The sequence below is a fragment of the Physeter macrocephalus genome, chromosome 19 (assembly GCF_002837175.3).
Source record: "Physeter macrocephalus isolate SW-GA chromosome 19, ASM283717v5, whole genome shotgun sequence".
In the NCBI taxonomy this organism is placed as follows: Eukaryota; Metazoa; Chordata; class Mammalia; order Artiodactyla; family Physeteridae; genus Physeter; species Physeter macrocephalus.
The window spans coordinates 134724-153695 of NC_041232.1; the positions used below are offsets into that span (position 1 = coordinate 134724).

Consider the following 18972-nt stretch of genomic DNA (forward strand, 5'->3'; position numbering starts at 1 on the left):
TGGGATACATTTTTATGTTTAACCAAACCAACCAGTTTAGTGTTTTAGAGAAATGAGTATCAGGAGGAGGTATTTATTTTGATAATGTATTACTTGCGTAAGGTTTATTTTTTTGCCAAAAGCATAGAAATAAATCCAGAATTCTGCTGCCTTTCCTCAGTTTCCTGTGTTACATCCCTGTTATTGTGGCCCTGAAGTCTGGTAGGAATAAAAGTTGAAATGCACTAGTTACTGTGTCAAGTATGTAGATAAACCAGAAGTTACTGGGCTGATGTTCAAGAGAAACCGAGAGTATTTTTGGGAAGCTGGGCCCCAGGCCATCCCGTGGTGTGTGTAGGCGCCAGCCTCCTGGTTGGGTGGCCCCACCTCGCCGTTACTGTAGAAGCAGTGCCAGGGGCTCTGGGATCAGAGGCTTCTCTTCTTGTAGGAAAAGCGATGGTGCTGAATATCCTTTGAAGAGTCTTCTGCCCATTTGGCATTAGAACCAACTGTTGCAAGTGTCTCTGATTTGAGCCAGTGTCTTTTGGCTTCGTAAGAGTGGGTGACTGTTTGCGCCAGCATTTCTGTCCTCATGTTAAGGAACGGGGTGCTTTGATGTAGGAGTTACCTGCTGGGTGTCTGTTAACGAGTTCCATTTTCTTCCAGAGTAGTCTTCCCTAGCGGACCTCCACTTACGGCTAGGCCTCAGTGAATGCCCATATATTAAGAACAGATTTTCACAGGTTCTGTTACAACTTCAGTATCTAAAGCAGAGGCAGGGTCGTTCTGATGACTCTGGCAGCTAGGGAGAGAGCACTTTGCCAGCCCACCGTGGGGCTAAAGGCGTGCAGGAGTGAACCGGGCAGACCACGTGACCCCTGAGCTTTGTTCCTGTCTGTAAAGTGTGGACACTGGGACCTACCTCAAAGTATTCAACCAGAAAGCGAGGTGAAGGCCTCATGGCTCCCGGTCCACAGCACTGTTTCTGCCTGTGCTGGCCTGTTGCTGGGCTGCAGAGTCCCTCGAGGGGACCACTGGTGGGGCTGGAATTGGGAACACTGGGCTTCACTGATGGAACATACTTTTTTTTTTTTTTTAACAATGGTATGTTTTGTTTTTTAAAAAAACTTTTATAATCACGATTAAGAGTTGGACTATCAACAGTGAAAGAGGCAGGTAGTAAGAAATGAATGGACACTGACTCAGTAGTGAATTGGATTTCTGGCCTTGACTTCTCATCACGTTCTATGCTTGTGTTTTCAGCTGTTATAGGACAGTTTGCTTAGGGCAGGAGTTGGCAAACCACAGCCCATGATGTGGGAATGTTTTTTGTATCTTTAAGGGTTGTAAATAAACCCCTCCACACAGGAGCGTATGTGACGGAGACGTAAGAGGCCCATGAAGGCTGAAATATTTACCATCTGGCCCTTTACAGAAAAAGTTTCTGTAAAGCCAACCCCTTTCTTAGAAATTCCACTGTATCTTTCAATCAACATAAATAAAACTAAATTTGGTCCCTTCCACCAAACTGCTTTCCTCTCCCCGCTTTCTAATCAGTGCTCCTTCCATTTCCCAAGTACAAAACCTGAGGTATTTGAGACGTCTTCCCCCTGCTCTTTCTCTGAAGCCATTTGGAAACCAAATATTGCTCTAAAAGGTCTCATCAATTCTGTCTTCTCATTTCACCATCCCTGTCTGGTTTAGGTGCTTATTGCGTGGGGTGGCTGGCTGCCTCCTGCTGACCACGCCCACATGTGGCCTCCTCCATAGAAAGGGCTGACCTGTGGGGTCAGTGAAATACTGCAGAATACCCCATCTTGGGCGTGGCTTCCCAGGTCGGTCATGAAAGATGTGGTCTGGGGCAAGCTGGATGCCAGGTTGTGCGGACATGGGAGGAGCCGTCCTGGAAGCAGATCCTCTGGCTCCAGTGAAGCCTTCAACTAAGTGTACCCGCATTAGAGACCCAGGCTGGAACCACCCAGCTAGAGCTGCACCCCACCTCCTGACCCATAGAAACCTGTGAGGCACTAAATATTTATTATTAACTGATACTTCACCATGTACTAAGTACACTCACCTTTGAACTGGTCTCCCTTTCCTTCTGTTCCACTTCTTCTCAGATTACTCAAAAATAATCCTGTCATAACTCCCCTTGATTAAAAAGCTAGAGCTATTTCTCATTACCTTTTTTTGTTTTGTTTTTTATTTTTTAATTTTATTGGAGTATAGTTGATTTACAGTGTTGTGTTAGTTCCAGGTGTACAGCAAAGTGATTTAGTTATACATATATTCATTCTTTTTCAGATTGTTTTCTCAAATAGGTTTTCACAGAATATTGAGTAGAGTTCCCTGCGCTATACAGTAGGCCCTTGTTGGTTATCTGTCTTATATATAGCAGTGTGATTTATCCCTCTCCACCACGTTTCCTCTTTGGTAACCATAAGTTTGTTTCCGATATGTGTAAGTCTGTTTGTTTTGTAAATAAGTGCATTTGTATCATTTAGAAAAATTAGATTCCACATATGAGTGCTATCATATGATATTTGTCTTTCTGTCTGACTTACTTCACTTAGTGTGATAATCTGTAGGTCCATCCATGTTGCTGCAAATGGCATTATTTCATTCGTTTTTACGGCAGAGTAATATTCCGTCATATATATGTACCACATCTTCTTTATCCATTCCTCTGTCGATGGACATTTAGGTTGCATCCATGTATTGGCCATTGTAAATAGTGCTGCAGTGAACATTGGGGTGCATGTATCTTTTCGAATTATGATTTTCTCTGGATATATGCCCAGGAGTGGGATCGTTGGATCATATGGTAGCTCTATTTTTAGTTTAAGGAAGCTCTATACTGTTCTCCATATTGGTTATACCAATTCACATTCCCCACAACAGTGTACGAGGGTTCCCTTTCTCCACACCCTCTCTAGCATTTACTGTTTGTAGACTTTTTGATGGTGCCATTCTGACCGAAGTTATACCTCATTGGAGTTTTGATTTGCATTCCTCTGATAATTAGTGATGTTGATGTCTTTTTATGTGTTTTTTGGCCATTTCTTTGTCTTCTTTGGAGAAATGTCTATTTAGATCTTCTGCCCATTTTGTGATCGGGTTGTTTGGTTTTTTTTTTTTTTTTTTTTTTTTTTTTTGATATAGAGCTGCATGAGCTGTTTGTATATTTTGGAGATTAATACTTTGTTGGTCACTTTGTTGGCAAATGGGGTTGGCATCCCCATTCTGTGGGTTGTCTTTTCATTTTGTTTATGCTGTGCAAAAGCTTTTAAGTTTAATTAGGTCCCATTTGTTTATTTTTGTTTTTATTTTCATTACTTCTACAAGGTGGATCAAAGAAGTCATTGCTGTAATTTATGTCAAAGAGTGTTCTGCCTATGTTTTCCTCTAGGAGTTTTATAGTGTCCAGCCTTACATTTAGGTCTTTGATCCATTCTGAGTTTATTTTTGTGTATGGTGTTAGAGAGTGTTCTAATTTCATTCTTTTACATGTAGCTGTTCAGTTTTCCCAGCACCATTTATTGAAGAGACTGTCTTTTCTCCACTGTATGTTCTTGTCTCTTCTGTTATAGATAAATTGACCATAGGTGCATAGGTTTATTTTTGGGCTTTCTATCCTGTTCCATTGATCTATATTTCTGGTTTTGCACCAGTACCATACTGTTTTGATAACTGTAGCTTTGTAGTATAGTCTGAAGTCAGGGAGCCTGATTCCTCCAGCTCCATTTTTCTTTTTCAGGCTTGCTTTGGCTATTCGGGGTCTTTTGTGTTTCCATACAAATTTTAAAATTTTTTGTTCTAGTTCTGCGAAAAATGCCATTGGTAATTTTTTTTCTGGCCGTGCCCGACGGCATGTGGGATCTTAGTTCCCTGACAAGGGATAAAACCTGTGCCCTCTGCATTGGAAGTGTGGAGCCCTAACCACTGGACCACCAGGGAAGTCCGCCATTGGTAATTTGATAGGGATTGCACTGAATCTGTAGATTGCTTTGGGTAGTACAGTCATTTTGACAATATTGATTCTTCCAATCAAGAACATGGTATATCTTTCCATCTATTTGTATGATCTTCGATTTCTTTCATCAGCATCTTATAGTTTTCAGAGTAAAGGTCTTTTGTCTCCTCAGGTATGTTTACTCCTATTTTTATATATATATATATATATATATATATATATATATATATATATATATATATATATATATATATATTTTAAGATCTATTTATTATTTATTTTTATTTTTGGCTGCATTGGGTCTTCGTTCTGGCATGTGGGATCTTTCATTGTGGCACGCAGGCTCTTCATTGTGGTGCGCGGGCTTCTCTCTAGTTGTGGCACGTGGGTTTTCTCTTCTCTAGCTGTGGTGCGCAGGCTCCAGAATGTGTGGGCTCTGTAGTTTGTGGCATGCAGGCTCTAGTTGAGGCACGCAAGCTCAGTAGTTGTGGCATGCGGGCTTAGTTGCCCTGAGGCATGTGGGATCCAATTTTCCCGACCAGGGATGGAACCCAAGTCCCCTGCATAGTAAGGCGGATTCTTTACCACTGGACCACCAGGGAAGTCCCTATTGCTATTTTATTCTTTTTGATGCGATGGTAAATGGGATTGTTTCCTTAATTTCTCTTTTTGATCTTTTGCTGTTAGTATGTAGGAATGCAAGAGATTTCTGTGTATTAATTTTGTATCCTGCAACTTTACTGAATTCACTGATGAGCTCTAGTAGTTTTCTGGTAGCATCTTTAGGATTTTCTATGTATAGTATCATGTCATCTGCAAACAGTGACTGTTTTACTTCTTTTCCAGTTTGGATCCCTTTTCTTTCTTTTTCTTCTCTGACTGCTGTGGCTAGGACTTCCACCAGTATGTTGAATAAAAGTCGCAACAGTAGACATCCTTGTCTCATTCCTGATCTTGGAGGGAATGCTTTCAGCTTTTCACTGTTGAGAATGATGTTAGTTCTGCGTTTGTTGTATATGGCGTTTATTATGTTGAGGTAAGTTCCCTCTATGCCCACTCTCACTGCAATCAAAACCAAGGTCTAGGCATTGGCCCAGATGATTCTGATCCAGGTGTCATCAGACCACACTTTGGGGCATATTGGGTCCCCTCCCTCCTCTGAACCCACCTTGAAATCTACTTCTATGAAGGTTTTCTTGACTGACACCAGCTCACAGCTTACTACAAATTCCTAGACATTTATATTGCTTTGGATTTTTTTGAACTATTCACACATGTATTTGACCAGGAGCCAAGATGAGATGTTTACTTTGCATGCACAGCCCTGGGCATTCACTGAGTGCTTGGTGACGTGAGGACTGGATTCAGAATCATAGCCCTTGGTGGGAAAAGCATGTGGAAACACAGCATCAGAAGTGGTGACCTCAGGTGTGATGCTGGGCTAGTTGTTTGACCTTGGGCAAATGACCACCTTGCTATTCCTGTTTTTCAGATGTAAAAGAGGGTATGCACAGCACCTGCTTAGAGTTGAGTATCAGAGTTGTGGCTGAGGGTGCTTTGCACAGTACCTGATATGGAAAAGTGCTTGAAACCAAGCAGGACCCTGCAGGGCCTTTGTGGTGACAGACCCCGCCCTCCCGTGTCCCCTGCCTCTTGTTTGTAGAAAAGCTTTAGCCTCCTAGGCCTTCCCCAATTTCCAAAGAGCAAATTTAATCAGAGAAGTGAGAAAATGCAGAAACAAATGAAAACAGTCAAGCAAGTCAAAGTAATGATAATTTAGCCATTAAACGAACTCAAGGACCTTTAGTTCCTCCTCAAGGGCTATAGGTAATATCCTGAACTATATCCTGAGTTGTTTTGCAGATACTACACCCTCACCAGGTGGAGAAGTTAACTGCATGTTGACCACAAGCACATAGACCCCTAGAGTGGTTAGAATCAGAAGGTTGATGATGTTAACTGCTGAAATACCACCCTGTTACCTCACCACCACCAATCAGACAAATGTCCACAGGCTGATATGGCACCCATGACCCTCTCCCTCACCTTGCCTTTAAAAACCCTTGCCTGAAGGACATCAGGGAGTTTGGGTCTTTTGGTCACGAGCTGCCCATTCTCCTTGCTTGGCCCCATGTTCGGTGCCTTGCAATAAAGGCTGTACTTTCCTTCACCACAACCCAGTGTCAGTAGGTTAGCTTTGTTGCATGTTGGGCGAGCGGACCCAAATTTGGCTGGAAAACAATTTTGGTGACCCAGGTGGGCCTTCCATCCCAAATGGGCATCTTGCCAATGGCACACTGGCCCCTGGCCATTGGCAGCTCATGGATCCTGTCCAGCAGCTCCTGAGCACTTTTTTCTCAGGAGCAGCCCCAAGTGCTTGCACTGACTGGACATTGCTGGCCCATGGCAGTTTTGAGTCCATGGTGAAGGAAACAAGGCTCTGGTCCTGATCTGGTCTAGTCTGTGAGACCTCTCTGGTAAGTGGCAGAACTTCCTATGTGACTACACCAGGGTATTCTTCCCTACTGGGTTGCCTTGCTTGGAATTTTCCTTTTGGCGAGGGCTGTGTGGAGGGGAGACGTAAAACTTGGTCATCTGGTTTTAAGTGGAATGCCACTTTAATTGGATTTCCCCTTCTGGGTCAAGGAGTCCCTCAGCCATCCAGCACTGCCTGGAGTGGTAATTGGAAAACTCCCTGTTAGACCAAGGCTGATATGCACCCCTGTCTGGAATTCCAGATAAGAAACTTTCCATTCTCATGCTAGTGAACTACAACCCTGAAAGGCCACCAGATAACACTCTGCCTGGTTCTGATGTGTTTCTGGAAATATCCACAAAATGAGAAAAAAGGGGGGGGAGGAATCGGAGCTCTGTTCCATCTCGTAGTCCCCTGGGATGTATTTTGCAAAACTGGGAGAGCTTTAGTTATGCTCCTACAAAGAAATAGAAAGAAAATGATTTTTCCAACACTGTGTGGCCACAATATTCTTTAGACTTGAGAAAAATTCCAAAACTGGTTCTTTTTTTACTCAGAGAAAACTGGCTTGATAAAATATTTTTTCAAAATTCTGACCCTGAGAGAACAAAAGTATTCCTAGGAGAAGCTTTAAGTTATAACTCTTATCATGTCCTTGAAATGCAAACACAGTCCACAATGCCTGAGACTACAGCCTTGGGTTAATCAGTAGAACCTGAAACTGAAAGGAAAAAGGGGAAAAGAGGCTTAAAATTCAAGTGAGTAAACTTACTCCAACTGTTATTTACAAACTGAGTTTTATAATGTCTGATTCATGACTAAGTTTTAAAATAAAGCTATGAGATCTCTGATTCTGTCTTCATGTAAAAATGAATCTATGAATGAGCTCTATTTAATTTGCTTAAAGGAAATTAAGTGCTTATATAAATTCTCAGAAATACAACAGAAACTCTCATGTGATCTGGGGAATATTCAATATTAAATTAATATTTGGCATTAAAGTTACAGTTTGTTGGTTTAATTAATACAGATATGTATTTAGAGTCATCAATATTAAATATAATACTTTTATCATACCTAGATTTAATAGAAGCCAAATAAGTTCATATTATATCTGCTGTAAAATTTGTCAGCAAAAAAAATTAACTTGGTATGATGATATTTTCATAAGCACTGAAATAGAGATAAATGGGACAGAAGCTTTTAGGTGAACTCTTTAGGAATAATTATGCTTTAATGTCTCCAGAGGTTGGTAACTTGAAATTTTAGAATTTTACTAAATTAAGGTAAATGATGAGAATTCATTGAATGTCTAGATCATTTTTAATTAAGATAAAATACTGGAATATTGATTGCTAGGCAAGTCTAAGTTTGACTATCTTATTATGAGAGAAAAGCTAAAAACGTATGTTTATTAGACAAATGTCTTGGACCATGTTAAAAGAAAGAAATTATGCTATGAGAAAATGTATGTTTTTAAAGGTTATGGAATGTTTTCATTAAATGTGCCAGTCAGGAAATGCTGATGTAAGAAACAGTTCACAATTGCTTGCTTCTTGGTTTTTGCTAGAGAATAAGGTTTTTAAAGCTTAAAAATTACAATATATATGCAATTAAACTACTAAAGATAGTAAGGGAAGCTTTACAATATATAAAGAAAGTAGTATATATGTTGTCAATGAGAGAAGGTATAAAGAATGGAAATATTTTGTTAGGTGAAAAAAAGAGTAATTTTATCCTAGAGCTGGTTGTTTCTGGATGAGAAAGAAAATAAGGGACAAACTAATATGGATACAGAAAGTGATAGAATGTTTGTGGAAAAGGAACCTTGAGGAAAGAGTTTTGTTCATGGTCAACATTGGCTAAGATTAGATTCAATTTAATTAAGTAAATAAATTTTGTTACTAAAAGTAGGCTGGTACAAACTGGAGTTTGATTTTCTCTGTTAAGAGAACAAAGTTTTCCTGCAATTTTGAGCTGCTTTTGATAACAGATTGTAAGCTTCATAGGTTTTTCTTTCTCTGGCTAACTTTGGGATGTTTCAAAGGGCCCGTAAAGCATCTCAGTGAGAAATATTAAACTAATTAGAATTATTTGGTATATTAAATTACATGAGAGGCATTGGCAAATGAGCGGTGATAAACATTCTTAGGTTATACTGTATGGATAAATGTCATTAGTATAAGTGTTCTAGAAATTATATGAAGTTCCTAAAATTTGAATAGGTCCTGATATTATGTTATCAGTCAATTTTAGCTAATAACTTAAAATGTTGTATATCAACTTGGTTAAGTTTGTCCAATTGCATTTTAATCAGATCTTTACCTGTGCCTTTTTTCATCCATGGAGAGTTATTGTTTCACTCTGATGCTTTTGCAAAAATGCTTTATCTTCAAGACGATTCATAGAAAGGACTTTTGGACAAGTACAGGTTTCTGATAACTTTCAGATCATACAGCTGAACTCAGTAAGAAATTAAAGAATTATAATAGAAACCCTAATGACCTCATAAAACTGTTTACCAAATGTTTGTCTCCCTATCAAAATGGAAAGAAAATTCTCTAGTAAAGTTGTCACAGAGTGTAACTAATCATGACATGTATCACTGCTTGTTTTAAGTCTATTGCTAGAAGCACATGTACAATGTTTATGAGACAATTCAGTATAATTGATAAAATGTATAGCCTATAAAATGCTTCCCCATTAATCTAGCTCTGAGCTTGTTTACTGTCAGTTCTCCCCCAATGTGGACAACTAGGCAAATGTGTGTACACACAAAAGTAGGTCTAGCACTGAGGGACAGGATAACCAGGGTAGGCAACTACCATCCTGGGCATCGCAGGGCAGGCAACTACCACCCTGGCATCGAGGGACAAATATTTTGATCATCAATGCTTTCTATAGAAAGATTTGCAATCAAAAGGGGAAAATGACGGAGGAAATTCTCACATATTGAGGTAGGGGGGCGTCATTCTGGTGTACACATGATTTAACTTGAACTTTAGGCTAATCAAAACAGTCTGTTTATGGCCTATTAAACATACATCGTACATCTGCTTTAACCATTAAATGAAATAATGCATTTAAAAAAATAAAAATAGAATAACCATGGTTCAGGCATCCAAATGGATCTGGGTGTCCTTTGTGGACATGGTTTCAGACGTGTTCCTGTATAACTGAGAACTTAAATTTTCTGAATTGTATCAGACTCAAGGACACCACCAGCTGTTCTCAAAACATTATCTGCTAGCAGCTGCCACCTTATGGTCATAAGGTCTCCTCTTGTAACTATGAAACCTTTCTCTTACTTTAGGAATAGTAATGGCAAATGAGACAACTCAAGACGTAGCCTCCCAGCAGAAGGCACTACATTCTTTAACAAGAATAATACGAGAAAATAAAATTGCTTTAAATTTTGTTTTAGCAAAAAAGGAGATATATGTGTAATGGCCAGTAGCTCCTGCTGTGTATATATTAACACCCCAGAAAAGCTGAAACCCAAATAAATAGAATAATTCCAAAGGTTACTTGGTTACAGAATGTATGTAAAGAGGAATGACCCACTTCAAAACTTATTTTTTCTGACTGCTATCTGGAATAGGAAGACTCTTTCAGGGACTACTACCAGGGTATGCATTTTGGTCATTATCATCACTGTAATATGAGTACTAATTTTCAAATATTTGTTCAGGTGCTATGACAAAGGAATCAGGGACTTCCCTGGTGGTCTTAACTTCCCTGGTTAAGACTCCCATGTTTCCACTGCAGCGGGGTACAGGTTCAATCCCTGGTCGGGGAATTAAGATCCTGCGTGCTGTGCTGTGTGGTGAAAAAAAAAAATGACAAAGCAATCAGAGAGGTAATATTTTTCATAATACAAAATATTGATGCTAAGCTTGAGACTTGAGAATTCTTTAAAATTAAAGTCAGTGAAAGATTTGACAGCCAATATGGTGGAGTAGAAAGACCCGGAGCTCACCTCCTCTCACGAGCATGCCAAAATCACAACTATCTGCAGAACAACACTGACGAAAAAGACTGGAACCTACCAGAAAAGATCTTCTAAAAAAAGCAACCCCAACAAGACAGGAGGGGCATACACATGATATAATCAAAATTCTATACCCCTCCCTTGGGTGGGCAACACACACCTGGAGAATAATTATATTGCAGAGGTTCTCCTACATCAGTGAGAGTTCTGAGCCCCACATCAGGCTCCCCAGTCTGGAGGTCCAGCACCAGCAAGATGAGCCCCCAGAGCATTTGGCTTTGAAAGCCAGCAGGGCTTAACTGGAGGAGGCCCACAGGACTGGGGAAATAAGAGACTTAAACTCTTAAAGGGTGCACACAAAACCTCATGCACACTGGGACCCAGGGCTAAAGCAGTAATTTGATAGGAGCCTGGGCCAGACCTACCTGCAGGTCTTGAAGAGTCTCCTGGAGAGGTGGGGGGTGGCTGCAGCTCACCCTGGAGACATAGACACTGGCGGCAGACATAGTGGGGAACTTTCAGCTGTGTGAACACTACTGAGGCTGGTGGCTGACATCTTGGATCATTAGTGCCAAGACCTGGCCCCACCGAACAGCCTGCAGGTGCCAGTGCTGGGACACCTACTGAAGGCCACTTCTCCAAGGTCAAGAAATGTAACCAACCTACCACATACATAAAAATACAAATAGCAACTTAGACAAAATGATGCAGCAGAAGATTATGTTCCAGACGAAGGAAAAAGATAAAACCCCAGAAGAAGAACTAAGTGAAGTGGAGATAGGTAATCTACCCAAGAAAGAGTTCAGAGTAGAGATGATCAAAAGAACTCTGGAGGGGAATGGATGCACAGAGTGAGAAGTTTGAAGTTTTTCACAAAGAATTAGAAAACAGAACAACCAGAGATGAAGAATACAGTAACTGAAATGAAAAATACATGAGAAGGAATAGTAGATTAAATGATTCAGAAGAACAGATCAATGAGCTGGAAGACAGAGTAGCAGAAATCACTGCTGCTCAACAGAAAAAAATAAAAATGAACAGAAATGGGGACAATTTGAGAGACCTCTGGGACAATATCAAGTGCACTAGTAGGGGTCCCAGAAAGAAGAGAGGGAGAAAGGGCCTGAGAAAATATATGAAGAGGTAAATAGCTGAAAACCTCCCTAACCTGGGAAAGGAAGAGTTACCCAAGATCAGGAAAGAGGAACACACCAAGACGCACTGTAGTCAAAATGACAAAATTTATAAAAGATAGAATATGAAAAGCAGAAAATAACACACAAAGGAGCTCCCATAAGGCTATCAGCTGATTTTTCAGCAGAAACTCTGCAGGCCAGAAGGGACTGGCACAATATATTTAAAGTGATGAAAGGGAAAAACCTACAACCAAGAATACCCAGCAAGGCTCTCATTCATATTTGATGGAGAAATCAAAAATTTTACAGACAAGCAAAAGATAAAAGAATTCAGCACCGCCACACCAGTTTTACAACAAATGTTAAAGGAAGTTCTCTAGGTGAAAAATAAAAAGCCACAACTAGAAACAAGAAAGCTGCAGAATGAAAAAGCTCACCAGTAAAGACAAACATACAGTAAAGGTAGGAAATCATCCACACACAAAGCTAGAAGGGGGGTTAAAAGACAAAAGTAGTAAAATCATCCGTATCCACAATAAGCAGTTAAGGGATAACAAAAACAACTAGATGTAAAATATGATATCAAAAACAGTAATTGTGAGGGGAGGAGAGTACAAATGCAGGGTATTTAAAATGCATTGGAAATTAAGAGATCAGCAACTTAAAATAATCATGTATATATAAATACTGCTATACCAAAACCTCATGGTAACCACAAGCCAAAAATCTGTAATAGATAAACACACAAAAAAGGAAAAGGAATCCAGACATAATACTAAAGATAGTCATCAAATCACAACAGAACAAAGGAAGGAAAGAGGAAAAAAAAGACCTACAAAAACAAATCCAAAATAATTAATGGGACTTCCCTGGTGGTCCAGTGGTTAAGACTACGTGCTTCCACCTCAGGGGACGTGGGTTCAATCCCTGGCCCAGGAACTGAGATCCCACATGATGCACAGCCAAAAAAAAAAACCCAAAATGGCAGTAAGAACATGTGTACTGATAACTACATTGAATGTAAATGGACTAAATCCTCCAACCAAGAGAGACAGACTGGCTAAATGGATACAAAAACAAGACCCATATATATGCTACCTACAAGAGACTCACTTCAGATCTAGAAATTCATACAGACTGAAAATGAGGGGATGGAAAAAGGCGTTCCATGCAAATGGAAATCAAAAGAAAGCGAGAGTAGCAATACTTACATCAGACAAAATAGGCTTTAAATTGAAGACTATTACAAGAGACAAAGAGGGACACTACGTAAGAAGATATAACAATTGTAAACATATAGGCACCCAACATAGGAGCACCTCAATATATAAGGCAAATATTAACAGACATAAAAGGAGAAAGTGACAGTAACACAATAGTAGTGGGGGACCATAATACCCCACTTACATCAATGGACAACTCATCCAGACAGAAAATCAATAAGAAAACACAGGCCTTAAATAACACATTAAATAACAAGAGTTAACACCCATCCTTCTGAAACTATTCAAAAAAATTGCAGAGGAAGGAACACTTCCAAACTCATTCTATGAGGCCACAATCACCCTGATGCCAAAACCAGACAAAGATATCACACTCAAAAAAAGAAAACATCCAGACAGAAAATCAATAAGAAAACACAGGCTTTAAATAACACATTAGACCAACTTGACTTGATTGATATTTATAGAGCATTCCATCCAAAAGCAGCAGAATACACATTTTTTTCCAACTGCACATGGAACATTCTCCAGGATAGATCACATGCTAGGTCACAAAACAAGCCTTGGTATGTTTAAGAAAATTAAAATCACACAAGCATCTTTTCCAACCACAACACTATGAGACTAGAAATGAACTACAAAAAAAATAAAACCAACCTGCAAGAAACCCAAACAGGTGGAAGCTAAACAACGTGCCACTGAACAACCAATGGCTCACTGAAGAAATCAAAGAGGAAGTTAAAAAATACCTAGAGACCAATGAAAATGAAAACACAATGACCCAAAAACCTACAGGACACGGCAAAAGCAGTTCTAAGAAGGAAGGTTATAAAGATACAAGCTTACCTCAGGAAACAAGTAAAGTCTCAGCCTAATTTTACACCTAAAGCAACTAGAGAAAGAAGAACAAACAAAACCCAAAGTTAGTAGAAGGAAAGAAATCATAACGATCAGAGCAGAAATAAATGCAAATGGAAATCAAAAGAAAGCGAGAGTAGCAATACTTACATCAGACAAAATAGGCTTTAAATTGAAGACTATTACAAGAGACAAAGAGGGACACTACGTAAGAAGATATAACAATTGTAAACATATAGGCACCCAACATAGGAGCACCTCAATATATAAGGCAAATATTAACAGACATAAAAGGAGAAAGTGACAGTAACACAATAGTAGTGGGGGACCATAATACCCCACTTACATCAATGGACAACTCATCCAGACAGAAAATCAATAAGAAAACACAGGCCTTAAATAACACATTAAATAACAAGAGTTAACACCCATCCTTCTGAAACTATTCAAAAAAATTGCAGAGGAAGGAACACTTCCAAACTCATTCTATGAGGCCACAATCACCCTGATGCCAAAACCAGACAAAGATATCACACTCAAAAAAAGAAAATTACAGGCCAATATCACTGATGAACATAGATGTAAAACTTAACAAAATACTAGTGAACTGACTCCAACAATACACTAAAAGGATCATACACCATGATCAAGTGGGATTTATCCCAGGGATGCAAGTATTTCTCAACGTCCATGAATCAATCAATGCAATATAACATATTAACAAACTGAAGAATAAAAAAACATTCTATCGGGCTTCCCTGGTGGTGCAGTGGTTGCGAATCTGCCTGCTAATGCAGGGGACACGGGTTCGAGCCCTGGTCTGGGAGGATCCCACATGCCACGGAGCAACTGGGCCCGTGAGCCACAAGTACTGAGCCTGCGTGTCTGGAGCCCAAAGTTAGTAGAAGGAAAGAAATCATAACGATCAGAGCAGAAATAAATGAAATAGAGACTAAAACAAAAAGAAAACCAAAAAACAACAGAAAAGATCAATGAAACCAAAAGCTGGTTCTATGAAAAGATAAACAAAATTGATAAACCTTTAACCAGACTCATCAAGAAAAAAAGAGGGCCCAAATCAATAAAATCACAAATGAAAAAGAAGTTAAAACCAATACCACAGAAATACAAAGGATCATAAGAGACTACTACAAGCAACTATATGCCAATAAAATGGACAACTTAGAAGAAACGGACAAATTCTTAGAAAGGTACAATCTCCCAAGACTGAACAAGGAAGAACAGACCAATTACCAATACTAAAATTGAATAATGTAAAAACTCCCCCAAAACAAAAGTCCAGGACCAGATGGCTTCTTCACAGGTGAATTAGTGAAGAGTTAACACCCATCCTTCTGAAACTATTCAAAAAAATTGCAGAGGAAGGAACACTTCCAAACTCATTCTATGAGGCCACAATCACCCTGATGCCAAAACCAGACAAAGATATCACACTCAAAAAAAGAAAATTACAGGCCAATATCACTGATGAACATAGATGTAAAACTTAACAAAATACTAGTGAACTGACTCCAACAATACACTAAAAGGATCATACACCATGATCAAGTGGGATTTATCCCAGGGATGCAAGTATTTCTCAACGTCCATGAATCAATCAATGCAATATAACATATTAACAAACTGAAGAATAAAAAAACATTCTATCGGGCTTCCCTGGTGGTGCAGTGGTTGCGAATCTGCCTGCTAATGCAGGGGACACGGGTTCGAGCCCTGGTCTGGGAGGATCCCACATGCCACGGAGCAACTGGGCCCGTGAGCCACAAGTACTGAGCCTGCGTGTCTGGAGCCTGTGCTCCGCAACAAGAGAGGCCGTGACAGTGAGAGGCCCGCGCACCACGATGAAGAGTGGCCCCCGCTCGCCGCAACTAGAGAAAGCCCTCTCACAGAAACGAAGACCCAATACAGCCATAAATAAATAAAAATTAAAAAAGAGTTCCAATTTCAATGGTCAGCTACTCTTACAAATTCCCACAATCAGAAAAACAAACAAAAACAACAAAACCAAAAACATTCGATCATCTCAGTAGATGCAGAAAAAGCTTTTGATAAAATTCAACATCCACTTATGATAAACTCTTCAGAAAGTGGGCATAGAGAGAACATACCTTAACATAATAAACGCCATATATGACAAACTCATACACAACAGCTAATATACTTAACAGTGAAAAGCTAAAACCATTCCCTATAAGATAAGGAAGAAGACAAGGATGACCACACTTGACACTTTTATTCAACATAGTTTTGGAAGTCGTAGCCGTGGCAATCAGAGGAGAAGATGAAATAAAAGGGATCTAAACTGGAAAAGAAGAGTTAAAACTGTCACTGTTTGCAGATGACATACTATACATAGAAAATCCTAGAGATGCCACCTGAAAATTACTAGAGCTCATCAATGAATCTGGTAAAGTTGCAGGGTACAAAATTAATACACAGAAATCTGTGGCATTTCTATAGATTAACAATGAACTATCAGAAAGAGAAATTAAGGAAACAATCCTATGTACCATTGCATCAAAAAGAATAAAATACTTAGGTATAAACCTACTTAAGGAGGCAAAAGACCCGTACTCTGAAAACTATAAGACACTGATGAAAGAAATTGAAGACCACAAAGATGGAAAGATATAGTGTGTTCTTGGATTGGAAGACTCAATATTGTTATAATGACTGTACTACCCAAAGTAATCTACAGTTTCAATGAAACCCCTATCAAATTACCAATGGCATTTTCACAGGATTAGAACAAAAAAATTTTTTTTATTAGAACAAATTTTTTTAAAAATTTGTATGGAAACAAAAAAGACCCTGAATAGCCAGAACAATCTTGGGAAAGAATGGAGCTGGAGCAATCATGCTCCCTGACTTCAGACTATACTACAAAGCTACAGTCATCAAAACAGTATGGTACTGGCATAGAAACAGACACATAGATCAATAGAACAGGATAGATAGCCCAGAAATAAACCCATGAACTTATGGTCAATTAATCTATGACAAAGGAGGCAAGAATATACAATGGAGAAAAGACAGTCTCTTCAATAAGTGATGCTGGGAAAACTGGACAGTTACAGCTAAAAGAATGAAATTAGAACATTCTCTAACACCATATACAAAAATAAACTCAAAATAGATTAAAGACCTAAATGTAAGACCAGACATTATAAAACTACTAGAGGAAAACATAGGCAGAATGCTCTTTGACATAAATCGCAGCAATATTTTTTTGGATCCGTTTCCTGGAGTAATGGAAACAAAAGCAGAAATAAACAAACTAATTAAACTTAAAAGCTTTTGCACAGCAAAGGAAACCATAAACAAAACGAAAAGACAACCTATGGAATGGGAGAAAATTTTGCAAATGATGCAACCGACAAGGGATTGATTCCAAAATATACAAATAGCTCATACAATTCAATAACAAAAAACCAAACAACCCAATCAAAAAATGGGCAGAACACAACTGCTGAGCCTGTGCTCTAGAGCCTGCGAGCCACAACTGCTGAGCCCGGGTGCCACAACTGCTGAAGTCTGTGCGCCTGGAGCCCGTGCTCCGCAACGGGAGAGGCCACCACAGTGAGAAACCCGCTCACCACAATGGAGAGTAGCCCCCACTCACTGCAACCAGAGAAAGCCCGCACACAGCAACAAAGACCCAACACAGCCAAAAATAAATAAATAAAATAAATAAATTTATTTTTTTTAAAATGGGCAGAAGATCTAAATAGACATTTCTCCAAAGAAGACACACAGATGGCCAAGAGGCACATGAAAAGATGCTCAACATCACTAATTATTAGAGAAATGCAAATCAAAACCACAATGAGGTATCACCTCACACCAGTCAGAATGGCCATCATCAAAAAATCTACAAATAATAAATGCTGGAGAGGATGTGGGGGAAAGGAACCCTCTTACACTGTTTTGGCAGGAATGTAAATTGGTGCAGCAGAGAACAGTATGGAGGTTCCTTAAAAAACTAAAAACAGAGTTACCATATGATCCAAAAATCCCATTCCAGGGCATATATCGGGAAAAGATAAAACCTCTAATTCAAAGAGATACATGCACCCCAATGTTCACAGCAGAACTATTTACAATAGCCAAGACATGGAAGCAACCTAAGTGTCCATCAATGGATGGATGAATAAAGAAGCTGTGGTACATACATACAGTGGAATATTACTCAGCCATAAAAAAGAGTGAAATAATGCCATCTGCAACAACAAGGATGGACCTAGAGATTATCATACTAAGTGAAGTCAGAGAAAGACAAATATCATGCATCACTTATATGTGGAAAAAATGATACAAATGAACTTATATACAAACAGAAATAGACCCACAGACATAGAAGACAAACTTAGTTACCAAAGGGGAATGGGGGTGAGGGATAAATTAGGAATTGGGGATTAACATATACACACCACTATATATAAAACAGATAACCAACTGTATAGCACAGAGAACTATACTCAGTATATTGTAATAACCTATAAGGGAAAAGAATCTGAAAAAGAATACGTGTGTGTGTGTGTATACACACACCCATGTATAACTGAATTACTTTGTTGTACACCTGAAACACTGTAAATCAATTATACCTTAACTTTAAAAAATAATAAAGTCAATGACTTTTCTCTCCTCTTATCCTGAAAATTTGGCTTTGCCCCCATTCAGCAGTTAGTAGCCAGAGCAGTCATCATTCCTGTTCCCCTCAGGATTGAGGAATATCAAAGAAAAGGGGGGACTGAAACCAGGCAGGACCCTGTGGGGCCTTCCTTGTGACAGACCCCACCCTCCTGTGTCCCCTGCCTCTTGTTTGTAGAAAAGTTTTAGCCTCCTAGGCCTTCCCCAATTTCCAAAGAGCAAATTTAATCAGAGAAGTGAGAAAATGCAGAAACAAGGGAAAACAGTTAAGCAAGTCAAAACAATAGTTTAGCCGTAAAACAAAGTCAAGGACCTTTAGTTCTTCCTCAAGGGTAATAGAAAATATCCTGAGTCATATCCTGAGTTGTTTTGCAGATACTAAATCCCCCACCAGGTGGAGAAGTTAACTACACACTGACCATCAGCACACAGACCCCCCAGAGTGGTTGGAACCAGTAGGTTGATGATGTAACTCCTGAAATACCACCCTGTTACCTCACCACCCACCAATCAAACAAACGTCCACAAGTTGATTAGGCACCCTGACCCTCTCCCTCACCTTGCCTTTAAAAACGCTTATCTGAAAGCCATCAGGGAGTTCGGGTCTTTTGATCATGAGCTGCCCATTCTCCTTGCCTGGCCCCATGTTGGGTGCCCTGCAA

General features: G+C 39.4%; 1 protein-coding gene across 32 annotated transcripts in view; it reads left to right on the forward strand.

Moving 5' to 3' along the window:
• The window catches only part of PRELID3A (PRELI domain containing 3A), a 125424-nt gene that overhangs the window by 71478 nt on the left and 34974 nt on the right, over window positions 1-18972 (forward strand). For 3 of the 32 annotated variants that reach the window (XM_055080703.1, XM_055080704.1, XM_055080705.1), the window contains exon 6: window positions 4799-4988. The exons of 28 other annotated variants lie outside the window; for them this stretch is intronic. In XM_055080703.1, coding sequence (XP_054936678.1) covers window positions 4799-4988 — 190 coding nt within the window. Of the gene's footprint in view, window positions 1-4798; window positions 4989-18972 lie in introns of those variants that run through there. One more of the 32 variants, XM_028480766.2, reaches the window with a different exon arrangement.